Source organism: Halichoerus grypus, chromosome 8 (genome assembly GCF_964656455.1).
Source record: "Halichoerus grypus chromosome 8, mHalGry1.hap1.1, whole genome shotgun sequence".
NCBI lineage: Eukaryota > Metazoa > Chordata > Mammalia > Carnivora > Phocidae > Halichoerus > Halichoerus grypus.
Window position 1 is genome coordinate 56,782,850 of NC_135719.1, and position 16,341 is coordinate 56,799,190.

General features: G+C 33.7%; 1 protein-coding gene across 10 annotated transcripts in view; it reads left to right on the forward strand.

Moving 5' to 3' along the window:
• ZNF280D (zinc finger protein 280D) overlaps window positions 1–16,341 on the forward strand; it is a 302,477-nt gene that overhangs the window by 281,297 nt on the left and 4,839 nt on the right. For 9 of the 10 annotated variants that reach the window (XM_078079286.1, XM_078079290.1, XM_078079289.1 and 6 more), the window contains one exon: window positions 16,139–16,194. In XM_078079286.1, the coding sequence (XP_077935412.1) occupies window positions 16,139–16,194 (56 nt within the window). Of the gene's footprint in view, window positions 1–5,750; window positions 6,496–16,138; window positions 16,195–16,341 lie in introns of those variants that run through there. The other variant, XM_036107002.2, reaches the window with a different exon arrangement.

Consider the following 16,341-nt stretch of genomic DNA (forward strand, 5'->3'; position numbering starts at 1 on the left):
ACCCGGTGCTCATCACAGCAAGTGCACTCCCTAATCCCCATCACCTATTTTACCCATCCCTCCACCCACCTCCACTCTGGTAACCATCAATTTGTTCTCTCTCATTAAGAATCTATTTCTTGGTTTGCTTCTCTTCCCCCCCACCTTTGGTCATTTCTTTTGTTGACTAAATTCTACATATGAGTGAAATGATACGGTATTTGTCTTTCTTGGACTGACTTATTTTGCTTAGAATAATACTCTCTAGCTCCATTGGGGCTGTTTCCATTATTTGGCTACTATAGATAATGCTGCTATAAACATCAGGGTACATGTATCCCTTTGAATTAGCATTTTGTATTCTTTGGGTAGATACCTCATAATGCAGTTGCTGGATCATAGGGTAGTTCTACTTTTACCTTTTCGAGGAACCTCCATACTGTTCTCCAGAGTGGCTGCACAAGTCTGCATTCCCACCAATAGTGCAAGAGGATTCCCCTTTTTCCACATCCTTGCCACAGCTGTTGTTTCTTTTGTTGTTGATTTTAGCCATTCTGATAGGCATACGTGATATCTCATAATGGTTTTGATTTGTATTTCCCTGATGATAAGTGATGTTGAGTATCTTTTCATGTGTCTGCTGGCCATCTGTATGTCTTCCCTGGAGAAATGTCTATTCATGTCCTCTGCCCCTTTCTGAATTGGATTATTCATTTTTTGAGTGTTGAGTTTGATAAGTTCTTTATAGATTTTGGATACTAACCCTTTATCTGATATGTCATTTGCAAATATCTTCTTCCATTCCATAGGTTGCCTTTTAGTTTTGTTGATTGTTTCCTTTGCTGTGCAAAAGCTGTTTATTTTGATGAAGTCCCAATAGTTTATTTTTGCTTTTGTTTCCCTTGCCTCAGGAGACATCTCTAGAGAGAAGTTGCTATGGCCAATGTCAAAGGGCTTGCTGCCTGTGTTCTCCTCTAGGATTTTAATGGTTTCCTATCTCACATTTAGGTCTTTCATCCATTTTGAATTTATTTTTGTGTATGATGCAATGTGGTCCAATTTCATTCTTCTGCATCTTGCTGTCCAGCTTTCCCAACACCATTTGTTGAAGAGACTGTCTTTTTTCCAGTGGATATTCTTTCCTGCTTTGTTGAAAATTAATTGACCATATAGTTGTGGGTTCATTTCTTGGTTTTCTGTTCTCTTCCATTGATCTATGGCACTCATCTCTCCATACTGTTTTTGTGCCAGTACCATACTGTTTTGAAAACTGCAGCTTTGTAATATAGCTTGAAGTTCAGAATTATGATGCCTTCAGCTTTGCTTCTTTTTTTCAAGATAGCTTTGGCTGTTCAGGGTCTTTTGTGGTTCCATACAAATTTTAGGATTGTTTGTTCTAGCTCTCTGAAAAATGCTATCAGTATTTTGATAGGGATTACATTAAATCCATAGATTGCTTTGGGTAGTATGGACTTTTTAAAAATATTTGTTTTTCTAATCCATGAGCATGGCATGTCTTTCCATTTCTTTGTGTCATCTTCAATTTCTTTCATTGCAGTTTTATAGTTTTCAGAGTACAGATTTTTTTACCTCTTTGGTTAGGTTTATCCCTAGATATGTTACTATTTTTGGTGCAGTTATAAGTGGGATTGATTACTTGTTTTGTCACTGTTTCTGGAGATTTTCTCTGATCCTTTGTTGCCTTTGTTACTTTTAGTCTTTCCACTCAAAGAGTCACCTTTAGTATGTCTTGCAGGGCTGGATTAGTGGTCACGATCTCCTTTAGCTTTTTTTGTCTTGGAATCTCTTTCTCTGTCTTTCTATTTTGAATGATAGCCTTGCTGGATAGAGTATTGTTGGCTGCAGAGTTTTTGCATTCAGCACTTTGAGTATATCATGTCACTCCCTTCTGTCTTGCCAAGTTTTTGTTGAGAAATCTCCAGCTAGCCTTGTGGGTCTTCCCTTGTAAGTTAAGAACTTCTTTTGTCTTGCTGCTTTTAAGATTTTTTATTTATCACCATATTTTTCAAATTTAATTACCATATGTCTTGGTACTGGCCTGCTTTTGTTGATTTTGATAGGAGTTCTCTATGCTTCCTAGATGTGGGTGTCTGTTTCCTTCCCTGGAATAGGGAAGTTTTCAGCTATTATTTCCTCAAATAAATTTTCTGCCCCCTTTTCTCTCTCTCTCCTTCTTTTGGGACTCCTATAATACAAATGTTATTATGTTTGATAGAGTCATTGAGTTCCCTGAGTCCATTCTCATGTCCTGTAATTCTTCTTTCTCTCTCTTGTTCAGCTTCGTTATTTTCCATTATTTTGTCTTCTTTGTCACTAATTCATTCCTCTGCTTCTTCTAGCCTGCTGTTCCTTGCATCAAGCCTGTTTCCAATCTCATTTATTGTATTCTTCATCTCTGATTGATTCTTTTTTAACTCTTTTATCTGTGTGGTAAGAGTCTCCCTGATATCTTCTATTCTTTTCTCAGGCCCAGTGAGTATCCTAATGATTGTTGCTTTAAATTCTCCATCAGGCATGTTATTTATATCCGTTTCACCTAGATCTTTGGCTGTGGCCTTATCTTATTCTTTGATTTGGGACAAATTCCTCTGTTTTAACATTTATCTAATTCTCCTGGTATGTAATTTTCTGTTGTTTGTAATCATTGTTGTTTTATATTTTTCATACAAATGTTTATACCTATTTGATTGTTAAATGTTTATTATGTTTGTATGTATTAATTAAAAATACTGAAAATGTATACCAAAAAAAATTTTTTTTAAATATGGCATCTAAAAAGTCAAGTGGCACATTGTTCAGAAGATGAAAAACACATGCAAAAATTGATCAGAATTATAGGGCACTGTAATAAGTTAGGCTGGAAAAACAAAATTTTCCAGCTACTGAAAATTATGAAGTCTTTAACATTGACACTATTAGAATAGAATTACTATGAAATTCAGAGTTAAAGACTTCTCTCTGAATTGTGGGGAAAAGATAAAGAAAATGAAATGTTAGAAGTCTCAGAAGCTAGTGAATATAAGCATGAGCAAAAGATGTCTTTTGAAATTTAATTCTTAATTGTGGCCATCTATTTCTAACATAATAAAAATGCTTTTAATAGAGCACGGGCCTATCCAAGGACAAGATGCAGTTTTAGGTATTTATTTTACATGATGGGCCAATTTTAAAAGATGGGTCTTAAAAAAAAAAAGGTCTAGTTTGAGTTGATTCATTGTGACTGGCTCATTTATTATACCAGAGAATCCTTATTTTTGTTTCTCATGCATGCTTTTTAGCAATAATACAAAATAATTAAATTTTTGTAACTCAAAAAGTGCTTTCAAAGATTGGAAAAATTTGAAAAGAATTTGTGATCACAAAAATTCCATATTTCATTTTGATGCTTTTTAAAAATGGAAGTATTTTTAAACGTATATTCAAACTGATAGTTTAATAGATGATGCTTTACAGAGTGTGATAAAATAAGTATCAGTGATTTTAAATGTGTGTTTTATATGAAAATTATTTCTCTCTCAGAGGATCATAGGAAACTATTGGGAGTCCAAATGTTGGAATGTTTCTGAATTCACTTGAACTTATAGGAACTTATAATCATATAACTAATCATTAAAAGGATTCTGTGTTTTGTCTAGTAAAATTTTTAAAAATATATATTCTATTAGCAAATCATGTTGAATCTGAAGCACTGTGGAGAATAAAAGAAGCAAAATACATTTCCTTACTCTTTGTAAACCAGATATAATCTATTATGAGTAAATGTGTCTGATTCTTAGTTATATTTACATTAAGAATAATATTGTAAGGGGAGAGTTTTATTTGACTTGATTGAAACAAAAGAAAAAACTGGACAGTTATATCTCAATAAAGCTGATTTTGTTTTAAAGAAAAAGTAGATATGGTCTGGCTTATGAAATTATTAATAAGTTAGAAAGAGATTACATTTATATAAAAATTGTCCTGCCCAGGAGTATGATAATGGGACAGATATGGCAGATGTATACAAGGGTGTACAAGCCAATATTTTTCCCAAAAAATAATTACGCCAAATTTGTACCTTGCTCAGTTCATAATCATAATTTAATATAAAAAAATGCCTTATCTGTGAATTCAAATATGATTATCTTTTTTAGTATTGTAGAAAGGATATATATTTTGGGAGTGGGGTAATTCAACAAGCAGATGGAATATTCCTATTTTAAAAACAAATTAAAATCACATACAGATATAGGCATCAAGATTAAATGCACTTGAGACACTTTGCATACAAATTGAAAAGATGTTTATCAAATATGAAAAGATATAATATCAAATGTCAAAATTATGTTGAACTTGAAAGCATCTTGGTACAAACATACTAGATTTTTACACAGATTATCTGTATGGGATGATATTTTGAACAAAGTGGCAAAAGTTAATAAAACTCTACAATCAGAAAAATGACCATAAATAAAGCTGTATGCTTAATAAAAGGCCTGTCCCTTTGCTTACAACAAATGAAAGAAAGTAATTTTTAAAATATGTTCAGTGAATATAAAACTTGAGCAAGAGATGTAAATATTCACATGAATTTCAAAATTAGACAAAAAAAATTAGAAATGCATGAATCAATGAATGAGAGTATTGATAATTATAGGGAAAGTGCTTATTGAATAGACATTAAGATTATAAATGTGCTAACTTCATATTTGAAATATACATATGAAAAATTAAATCAAGTGTCTTCAGATTTTGAATTTTTAGGCCAAAAAAAAGTTATTTTCTATAAATGAAATTGATTTACAAAAAGCAGCCACTGACTCTGTTCTTAAATATCCTAACATGTTAAGTTCTATAGAAATTTCATGTAAAATAGGTTATCACAGTATCAACAAATTATAATATTAAATTAAGAATTGTATTTGGGTCCTCTAAAACTGATTAGCAAAATGTTAATCAAAATATTAAAACAATACTAGCCACAGTAGCATCCTGTAAAAGATGTTTCAGTAAGCTGAAGTTAGTTTTAAATTATTTAAAATCATCACTTGGTCAAGAGAAATTGGTAAACATGACAATTTGCTTATTTGAAAACAAGATAGGGAAAGAACTAGATTTGAAAATATTGATGTGTATGTTTACCTTTAAGCCAGTAAAGTGAAATAATAAATTCTGGTTTTGGTAGAAATGTTTAAACTTAAGTTACTTTTGTGAGTTCAATACACCTACTTTTCACTTTTTCAACTGATGCTTAGGGGAAAAAAAAAAAACATTCTGGGATTCTAGGGAAATGACAGAGTAGAAAGCACCAGGAATCTGTCTTCCACCTAGACAACAGTTGTACTGGCAGAATCTGTCTGATGTAACTACCGGCATACCTCACAGGTATTGCAGGTTTGGTTCCAGACCACTGCAACAAAGCAAATACTGCAATAAAGCAAGTCAAATGAATTTTTTGGTTTCCCAGTGCATATAAAAGTTATGTTGACACTGTACTATAGTCTATTAAGTATGCAATAACATTGCATCTAAAAGAACAATGTACATAACCTTTATTAAAATTACTCTGTTGCCAAAAAATGCTAACCATCATCAGAGCTTTTAGCAAGTAATAATATTTTTGCTGGTAAAGGGTCTTGCTTCCATGTTGATGGATACTGGCTGATTAATAGAACTTTTTTCAAAATTGGAGTCAGTCCTCTTAAACGTTGCCACTGCTTTATCAATGAGGTTTATTTAATATTCTGAATCTTTTGTTGTCATTTCAACAGTCTTTACAGCATCTTCACCAGGAATAGATTCCATCTCAAGAAACCACTTTTTTGTTCATCCATAAGAAGCAACTCCTCCAGCATTAGTTTTATCATGAGATTGCAGCAATTCAGTCACATCTTCAGGCTCCACTTCTAATTCTAGTTCTCTTGCTATTTCCACCACACCTGCAGTTACTTCTTCTTCCACTGAAGTCTTGAACCCCCAGTCATCCATCAGGCTTGGAATCAACTTCTTCCAAACTCCCATTCATGTTGATATTTTGAACTCTTCCCATGAATCATGGATGTTTTAATGGCATCTAGAATGATGAATCCTTTCCAGAAGGTTTTCAGTTGACTTTGCACAGATCCATCAGAAGAATCACTATGTATAAGCAGCCATAATCTTATGAAATGTATTTCTTAAATAATAAGACTTCAAAGTTGAAATTACTCCTTGGTCCAGGGCTGTAGGATGGATACTGTGTTAGCAGCCATGAAAACATTGTTAACTTTATTGTACATCTCCATTAGAGCTCTTGGGTGACCAGGTACATTGTCAATGAGCAGTAATATTTTGAAAGGAATCTTTTTTTTTCCTGAGCAGTAGGTCACAACAGTGGGCTCAAAACATTCGGTAAACTATGTAGTAAACAGATATGCTGTCATCCAGGCTTGGATGGCACCAAGGTTGCCATAAATCTTCAACTTGTAAAATAAAATGCAGTATCTGTGATGTGCAATAAAATGGAATATTCCTGTATTTTGGAATTCTATAGTCTGTTGAATGCCTGCAACTTCCACAGGAGAAGTCTTGGGCAGTATGTTGCAATTAATATCGGTCAATTTAAGCATTCAGCACAGTAGCAGCTACCCATCCCCTACCCTCAGCCACATGGCAGACGGCTGTGCACATGTTCCTGGAGCAGCTTGCACACAGCTTATGGTACCAGAATGCCAAAAAGGATACTGGCCTCCAGATATTGAGGATCTGTGCTGTTGTATCTAATTGATGCTTCTCACCACAACATTCCACAGAAGTGGGCACACATTGAGGTTACACCTCTCCTCATTGTTGCAAGCCCCTCTCTTTATAACTGAAGTGACTTCCAGGGGATTTAAAGGTACAGTGCCCTTTGATTCCCCTTAATTTTTTTGCTTTTTCCCCTTTCAGGAGCCTGACATTAAAGATTAGGACATTCAGAGACCATCACATATATGGGTTAAATTAGAAAGTGGTTGTACTTACCCAGAGAAATCTCAGAATAGATCTGAGAAGACCTGAGGTTTATATCTCATGTTGATCCCAGGAACAGAGACAGCCTAAAACAATCAAAAGAAACAAAAACAATAACAAAAACAGCAGACACTGGGAAGGGGGATAATCTGATTTCCAAAGTTACTACATTATTAGTTTCAAATGTCCAGTGTTCAACAACAACAACAAAAAATCACAAGACATACAAAGAAACAGGCAAGTATGGCCCATTCAAAGGAAAAAACTCAATAGAAACTGGGTCCTGAAAAAGACCTAATGGCAGATATACTAGACAAAGATTTAAAAAAAATCTATCATAAAGATGCCCAATGAGCAAAAGGAATATGTGGGGAAAGTCAAGAAAACAGTATATTAACAAAATGGAAATATTAAAGAGAGAAAAGCTGAAAAGAAACCAAAAAGACATCCTGAGAAGTATATTAACTGAAAATGAAAAATTCATTAGGGGGACTCAAAGGCAGATCTGAGCAGACAGAAGAAAGAATCAGCAAACTTGGAAGACACGACAGTGGAAAGCATTGAGTCTGAGGAACGGAAAAGTGAACAGAGCCCAAGGCAGTTGGGGCCTATCATTAAGCAGACCAATATTAAGGGCGTCCCAGAGAATATTTGACAGAGACAAAGACATAAAGAAATAATGACTGAAAACTTCCCAAATTTGATGAAACACATGAATGTAAACATCAAGAAGCACAGTGAATTCCAAGTAAGATGATTAAAGAGACCCACTCTGAGACACATTATAATCAAACTCTCAAAGGACAAAGAATCTTGAGAGCAGCAAGAGGGAAGCAAATCATCACATGCAGGGGATCCTCAATAAGATTATCAACATGTTTCTCATCAGAAACTTTGGAAGCCAAAAGGCTGTGGACCAATATATTGAAAGGGCTAAAAGAAAAAACTCAATAATTTTATATATGTTAAAACTATCCTTCAAGGGACGCCTAGGTGGCTCAGTCGGTTAAGCGTCTGCCTTCGGCTCAGATCATGATCCCAGGGTCCTGGGATCGAGTCCCACATCAGGCTCCTTACTCAGCAGGGAGTCTGCTTCTCCCTCTGCCTGCTGCTACCCCTGCTTGTGCTCACTCTCTCTCTCTGACAAATCTTTAAAAAATTAAAAAACAAACTATCCTTCAAAAGTGAGATATTCTGACATAAAACCTAAGAGAGTTTGTGACCACTAGATCGGCCCTGCAAGAAATGCTCAAGGAAGTCCTGTATAGTGAAATGAAAGGACAGTACACAGTGACTCAAAGATATATGGAAAAATAAATATCTCAATAAAGGTAAGTACATGGACAATTATAAAAGCTAGTATTATTGTAACAATGTAACTATTTTTTTGTTTTCTACATGAATTAAGAGAGAAATTCATTAAAAGAAAAAATATTAGTATAAAATCTAGCATTACTATAACTTTGATTTCTAACTCCAAATCTTGTTTTCTACATGATTTAGGAAATTAATGCCTTTAAAATAATTATTAGTTTATTTCTGGGTACACAGTTTATAAAGATGTAATTTTGTAACAACAGCCAAAAGGGGTGGGTTGGAGCTGTAAAGGAGCGGAGTTTTTGTTATTGAATTTAAACTGGTATAAAATCAAATTAGAGGGTGACAACCTTGGAATGTTAAATGTAATTCCCATGGTAACCACACACAAAAAAATAACTATACACAAAGGAAATGAAAAAAGAATTTAAACATTTCATCACAATCAACTAAACAAACACAGTCAGTAGTGGAAGAAATGAGTACCAAAAAAGTTATAAGGATATAAAAACACAATGACAGATATAAGTCCCTCCTTTTCAGTAATTAATTTAAATGTAAATGGATTAAACTCTCCAATTGTAAGACAGATGTTGGCAAAACGGATAAAAACACAGGATCCTACTGCATGCAGTCTATGGGAGACTCACTTGAGCTCTAAAGACACAAGTTAGGGACTTCTGGGTAGCTCAGTCGGTTAAGTGTCTGCCTTCGGCTCAGGTCATGATTCCAGGGTCCTGGGATCAAGTCCCGCATCGGACTCCTTGCTCAGAGGGGAGTTTGTTTCTTCCTTTGCCTGCCGCTCCCCATGTTTGTGCTGTCTCTTTCTCTCTGTGACAAATAAGTAAATAAAATCTTTAATAAAAAAATAAATAAAATAAAGACACAAGTTAAAATGAAAAGGATAAAAAAGATACTCCATGCAAATAATAATCAAAAGAGAACATGGGTGTCTTTACTAATATCAGACAAAATAGACTAAATGAAAAAAGGTTACAAGAAAAAAGGACATTATATATTAATAAAAGGTTCAATACAGTAAGAAGATATAGCAATTATAAATATTTATGTAACTAATGACAAATCACCAAAATATATGAAGCAAAAACTGACAGAATTGAAGAATTGACTCTTTTATAATAACAGCTGGAGTCTTTAATAACCCACTTAAAATGGGTTAAGTAAGGAACTGGAAGATGTAAGTAAGGAACTGGAAGACTTAGTAAGCCAACTAGATTTGGCAGACATGTAGAGCTAGATTTAACTCTACCTGGAAATAGCAATTAGTCAAGAAAAAGAAACAAAAAGCAACCAAATTGGAAAAAAGAAAGTAAAATTACCCTGTTTATGTAGAAACCCAGAAGAGTCCACCAAAAAAAAAAAAAAAAAAAACCCTGTTAGAACTAATAAATGAATTCAGCACAGTAGTAGAATACAAAGTCAACACACAAAAATCAGTTGCATTTCTATACACAAGGAACAGTCTGAAAAGGAAATTACAAAAATAATTCCATTTGACAATAGCATCAAAAAGAATGAAATAACAATTAACCAAGGGGATGAAAGACTTGTAAAATTAGATTATAAAACCTTACTGAAAGAAAATATAAATCAATGGAAACACAACTTATGTTCACAGATTAGAGGACTTAATATTGTTAAAATGTCCATACCACCAAAAGCAATCTACAGATTTATTGCAATCTGTACAAAAATCCCAAAGGCATTTTTTAAAACTTTTATAGAAATAGAAAATCACATCCTAAAATTTATATAGAATCTAAAGGAACCTCAAATAGCTAAAACAATTCTGAAAAAGAAGAGCAAAACTGGAGGACTCACACTGATTTCAGAACTTACTGCAAAGCTACAGAAATCAAAACAGTGTGGTATTGGCATAAAGACAGACATATAGACCAGTGGAATAGAATAAAGAGCCCAGAAATAAAGCCTCAAATATAGGCTGAAATTATTTTTGACAAGGTAGCTAAGATCAATGGGGAAAGGACAGTCTTTTTCAATAAATGGTGCTGGGAAAACTGGATATCCACATGCAAAAGAATGAAGTTGGAACCTTACCTAACACTATATACAAACATTAACTCAAATTGGATCAAGGACCTTAATGTAAGACTGAAAACAATAACATTCTTAGAAGAAAATAGGATAGAAGCTTCATGACATTGGATTTGGCAATGATTTCTTGGTTATCACACCAAAGGCACAGGTAAGGAAATAAAAGACTAATTGGATTCATGAAAATTTTTAAATTTTGTACATCAGATACACTATCCACAGAATAAAAAGGTAACCCACAAAAGGAAGAAAATATTTGTAAATCATATATCTGATAAGGGGTTAATATCCAGAATATTTAGAGAATTCCTAAAACTCAATGACAAAAAACAACCCAATTAAAAAATGGGTAAAGGACTTGAACAGACTTTCTCCAAAGAAGATGTATAAATAGCCACTAAGATGAAAAGATATGCAACAACACTAATTATTAGAGAAATGCAAATAAAAACTAATATGAAATATCACCTCATACCTGTTAGGATGCTACTATTAAAAAAACAAAAACAAAAAACGGGCGCCTGGGTGGCTCAGTCATTAAGAGTCTGCCTTCAGCTAAGGTCGTGATCCCGGGGTCATGGGATCAAGCCCCACGTCGGGCTCCCTGCTCTGGGGAGCCTGCTTCTCCCTCTCCTTCTCCCTCTCCCTCTGCTTGTGTTCTGTCCCTCGCTATATATCTCTCTCTCTGTCAAAAAAAAAAAAAAAAAAGTGTTGATGAGTATGTAGAGAAATAGGAACCCTTGTGTGCTGTTGACGGGAATGTAAAATGATATAGCCACTGTGGAAAACAGTATGGCAGTTCCTCAAAAGAAAAAATACATACGATCCAGCAATTCCACTTCTGAGTATACCCAAAAGAACTGAAAGCAGAGACTAAAGGAGATATTTGTACACTCATTTTCGTAGCAACATTATTCACAATAGCTGAGATATGGAAGTATACCAAGTATCCATCTATAGATGAATGAATAGGCAAAATGTGGTATACGCATACAAGGGAATATTATTCAACTGTGAAAAGGAAGGAAATTCTGCAGTATGCTACAATGTGGATAAGCCTTGAATGCATTATGCTAAATCAGATGAATCAGTCACAAAAGACATCCTGTATGATTCCCCTTATATGAGGTACTTAGAATAGTCAAAATCATAAAGAATGGAGAGTATAGTGGCAGTTGTCAGGGGCGAGGGGAAGAGGAGAATGTGGAGTTGTTTAATTAGAGTATAGAGTTTAATTTTACAAGATGAAAAAAGTTACGGGGATGGTGTTGATGGTCACACAACAGTGTGAATGTATTTAATACCACTGAACTGTACACTTAAAAGTGGTTATGATGGTAAATTTTATGTGTATTTTACCACAATAAAAAAAAGAATAATGTGTATATAGGGGTATGTGTTTTTCCTTTTACCTCAGGTTCCAATATGGCTTGGCATAGCACTGATTTCAGCACAGTTACATCACAGTTTTTGAGACCTTTATGTGTGCTGAGCCAGGAAGTACTACTATGATTTCTTTTCCTTTACTATATTTTATTTTGTTTTTATGGAGTTAAACAATATATATCTTGACTCATTTGTTTAGTTCTCTATACACCTAATGCTGTTTTTAAAAAAGTGTTGTGATTTATTTGTCTAATGTTTGCAAGTATTTTTTCCAAATGTTCACACACATCAAAAGAAATTGTTGGAGAGTTTGCGTATCTCCTCTCAGATCTCCTTCAGTTTAAACTAGCTGCTCTCTAAGCCTGATGCAGTTTGTTGTATCAGGATTTTCCTTTGCTACTTTCTTGTGTTGGATATCCTATTTTCTGAACTAGGAGTTCCCTTTTTCTTGGTTTACTTCCTATTTTTATGAAACATGTTCTCTAACAACTCTCTCAGAAGGGGCTCATTTTTTCTCACTCCTTGCATATTTTAAACTATATTTACTTAAAGATAGTTTGGCTAAAGTACATAGAAATCATTTTTCCCATGCAATTTTGAAAGTATTATTTTTGATAAGTCTGATGCCATTCTTGCTCCAGTTTCTTTGCATTTTGGTTATTTTGTTCTTTCTGGCAACTTTAATGATTATCTCTATCTCTGGTGTTTTGAAATTTCATGATATGTTCACCAATACTTTTTCCGTTCATTATGGTAGGCATTTAATAAGGCTTTGTAATTTGGATATATATGTTTGGAGCAAATTTTCTTGTATTATTTCTTTGGTAAATTTTCACTTTTCTTTGTTCATTTTCTCTCTCTCATTTTTCCTATTGATGTGACACTGTATTTCCTGCATTAACTCCTCTAATTGTATGATACTTTCTTTCTTGCCTTCCCTCTTTTTGTCTTTTTCATTCAATCTTTTTAAAAAATTTTTCTAAACTTAATTTATTTTAGTTGTCATATATTTAATTTTGAAGAGCTCTTTAATATTTTTATTCTTCAATTTTTCTCTTCATAATTTTTGTTCTTGTTTAATGGATGTAATAACATCTTACACTTCTTTGGGGATATTAAATGTTTATTATATTTTTTTCCTTTTGTTCCCAGCAATGTCTCTGATGTCTCCTAGCTCCTTTCTTTATTCCTATTTATTTTGTTATTTCTGATGTTAAAGGGTGTCTTCAGGGGCGCCTGGGTGGCTCAGTCGGTTATTAAGCATCCGACTCTTGGTTTCAGCTCAGGTCATGATCTCATGGTCATAAGATCAAGCCCCACGTCTGGCTCTGAACTCAGCACAGAGTCTGCTTCAGATTCTCTCTCCCTCTCCCTCCAGCTCATGCTCTCTCTCTCTCTCTTACTCTCAAATAAATAATAAATGAAACCTTTAAAAAAATAAAAAATAAAGCATGTCTTCAATGGTGTGGTGATCCTTGGCTGCCCATACACTAAAGAGTAAGGCACTACAGAGTTCATTGAAGACTTGTTGTTGAATATGGAGACTTGTTGAATATGAATAGTCATAGAGGTTGTGCACTGCAGAACTCCAAAGGGTACTATTTATATATACTCTCAAAAAGTATTAGATTTACCATATTAGAAATTTAAAATGTGAGATCTAAAACTCTATTGTAACTTAAAAATCAAACTAATAAACCTACTATATAGTTACATAAATGACACATTTTTTTCTGAAAAATAACTATTTTCTAAAACACAAGAAACTTAGAACACTGGTATTGTTTTATACTTTTGCATATCTTTGTACTGTCTAGTTAAGTAGGAGAAAACTGGATTCTCATGTTTCTGCATTCAGTCTGTTGTGATATATTATTGTGGTTGAAATATATGAAGAATATCCAGCCTTACCTAGTACTTCAATAATCTTTTCAAATAATTGTGTTTTTTTTTTATACTACATCAAAAATAGACAAGAGGAAGTTTTCTTAAAGGTTTTTTGCAATGTGGAATCTCATTCCATATTACTGAACTTTTTATGCTTTGATACATTAAAATCTATTGGCCTGTCTGGATCTTTTATTCATGCATGATTTTATAACATCGATTAATCATTTGGAAAAAATATTGGTTCACTGAGTTACATAAATTTTGCAGGTGTTGACATGTTTTATGTATAATACCAAGTCATTCTTTAATATTAGCGTAAACCTGATCAATGGTGAATACAAGTTTTCCTAAAATTTAATATTTGTTTGAATTTTATTACTGGCAATAAGCACTGTCAGTTGTTTTCTTTGATGTGATAGGCGCACTTTGTCAATTTTCAAGAAAATATCTCCTAAATAACCAAGTCTAAATAGTCATAGTTTGGACAGTCATCCTTTAAAATAAAAATGATGTTCTTTGAAGAAATTGTGTCAAACTTCACCTTGCAACTCAATCATAGACCCAAGTGTTTCAGTACACAATAGCAATGCTTTATGCATACTTCCTTTTTTATCACACAGAATATTAGAAAGACAGGAACTCAAAGATTGATATTTAATAAAGTGAATTTTACTGCTGGTGTTTGCCAGCGAAGAATACGGTGATTACTAGTGTAGTTTTGGCTTGATGCCACCACCTTGATTTCATGTTAAGATGCCAGCATGCCAGCATGTTTACTCACGATGGCTTCTGTACCAAGAGTTTTAACTTCACCTGCCTCCTGAAGGTGTCTTGGAGGTCCGAGGTGTCTGTGAAACACACTACTGCCACGGATTATAATGTGAAGGTTAGTTAACCCTCCTGGATTAGTGCCCTACACGATCTGCGTGGTCCATATGGGAATTGTTTAGACCTCACCATAGGAAAATCAGGTGCTGAGCTCACTGATTCTTTGGTGAGGAAGATGCTTTCAAAGTCATTATGGGAAACCTTGTCTGCCTTGAGGCTGATAATTTTCTCCAAAGAAGAATCTTCTAGATTCTGGCTGTTGGTGGTGAAGAGTGATTCCTCCAGCTGCTGGCATTCTGGGAGCCAGGCAGGGAGAAGAACTGTGGGGACCTTTATTCAGTTTATGGACTTGGACTAAATTTTTCTGTTTTCTCTCAGTTCCTCATGGCTTCCCTTTGCCATTCCTGGTGTTCACAAGTCTAAATTGTCTCTAGTTCAGAAAGTTACTTTAGCCTCTGTGGTAGAGGAAAGGATAGGTATCTGTTGTGTGAATTAGGGAAAGAGCATTTAGATTTCTCAGCAGTCCTTGTGCTTCATTTTTATTTTTTATGTACTGGATCTTGTACTGAATTCCTTCAAATACCAGATTGCTTCAGTTCTCTGAGCAAATTGATTGTCTTCTCCTTGCACTCCCCTACTCAGATATTTAGTTGTAAATTCCTCCGTGTTGCAAAGTCAACTTCTGCTTCTCCAGCCACTTTCCATCTAAAAATTTGTTGACATCTCGTTGACAGTTACTATGCTTTGGGGTTTTCATGGTCTTTATGAATGAAAATGTTTTATGTCTTTGCCTCATTTTAGCACAGTTTTAGGAGAGTAAAAAAAAATAAACATGTGATTAATACACCATTATCAATTTCACAGGCCTCAGTCAATCACTGTACTAGTTAAGAGCTAGACCTAGATTTGGATCTTCACCATTTATTGTGGTTATTGCCTGGGGTTTTCTACTTAACCTACGTAGTTGTATTTCCTATTATAAAAATGGAATTGAGAATGTCTAATATGAGGATTAAATGAGATAGTGTAAAGCTCTTAGTACCTCACGCATCATATGTACTTAATAATTGGTAATTGTTACGAACTGTTAGGCTGGCCTCTGGCTCACTGAAGTTTTACTGTATTCTTTTCTCCCTATAAAACATTTCAAGTCAGCAAAATATTTAATTTGTCTATCATCTCATATTACTTGGTTTGACAATAGAAGGGTTAATATTACTCCAAATATGAAACCATAATTTCAGATATGTTTCATATAGGTGTTTGTATTTAATATGTTTGTATAAAATACTTTGGATACAACTTGTTATTCAAATTCACATTGTGTTTTACTAGTTTTCTATTCAATTAATTGTAATTATCATGCACATTTTACATAGAGTCTAAGAAAAGTAGGTATTGTTATAACTGGATAACTGCTTCATGACCTTGATTCAGAAACTTCTAGTACACTGAAATTCTTATAGGTATTTTTTTAAAGATTTTTAAAAATTCTGCTTTTAATTTTGAGAATTATTATATAATACATACTTTAATAAACTGTTTTTCTATTTCTTTGCTATATTAGGTTGCACACTTAAGTTCCTTTAATCCAGAAAGTTTAGTATAATTAAAGTAATTTAATTTAAGTTTAACCATGAATATAAAAGAAACATATTCTTAATCATTTCAGGAAATTGCAAGACCTAATATGGCTCAAGGAGAAACAGAAACATCAAATTCTGAAAGGTAAATATAAGGAAAAACTGAATCTCTTGAAATTAAAGTCTTTAAAAAGCTGACACTTGGCCTGCGTTATTTTAGTTGACATTTTATTTTATATGTTATTTTAGTTTTAACTAAAATAAAAATTGGAATTTTAATACAACAAAAACA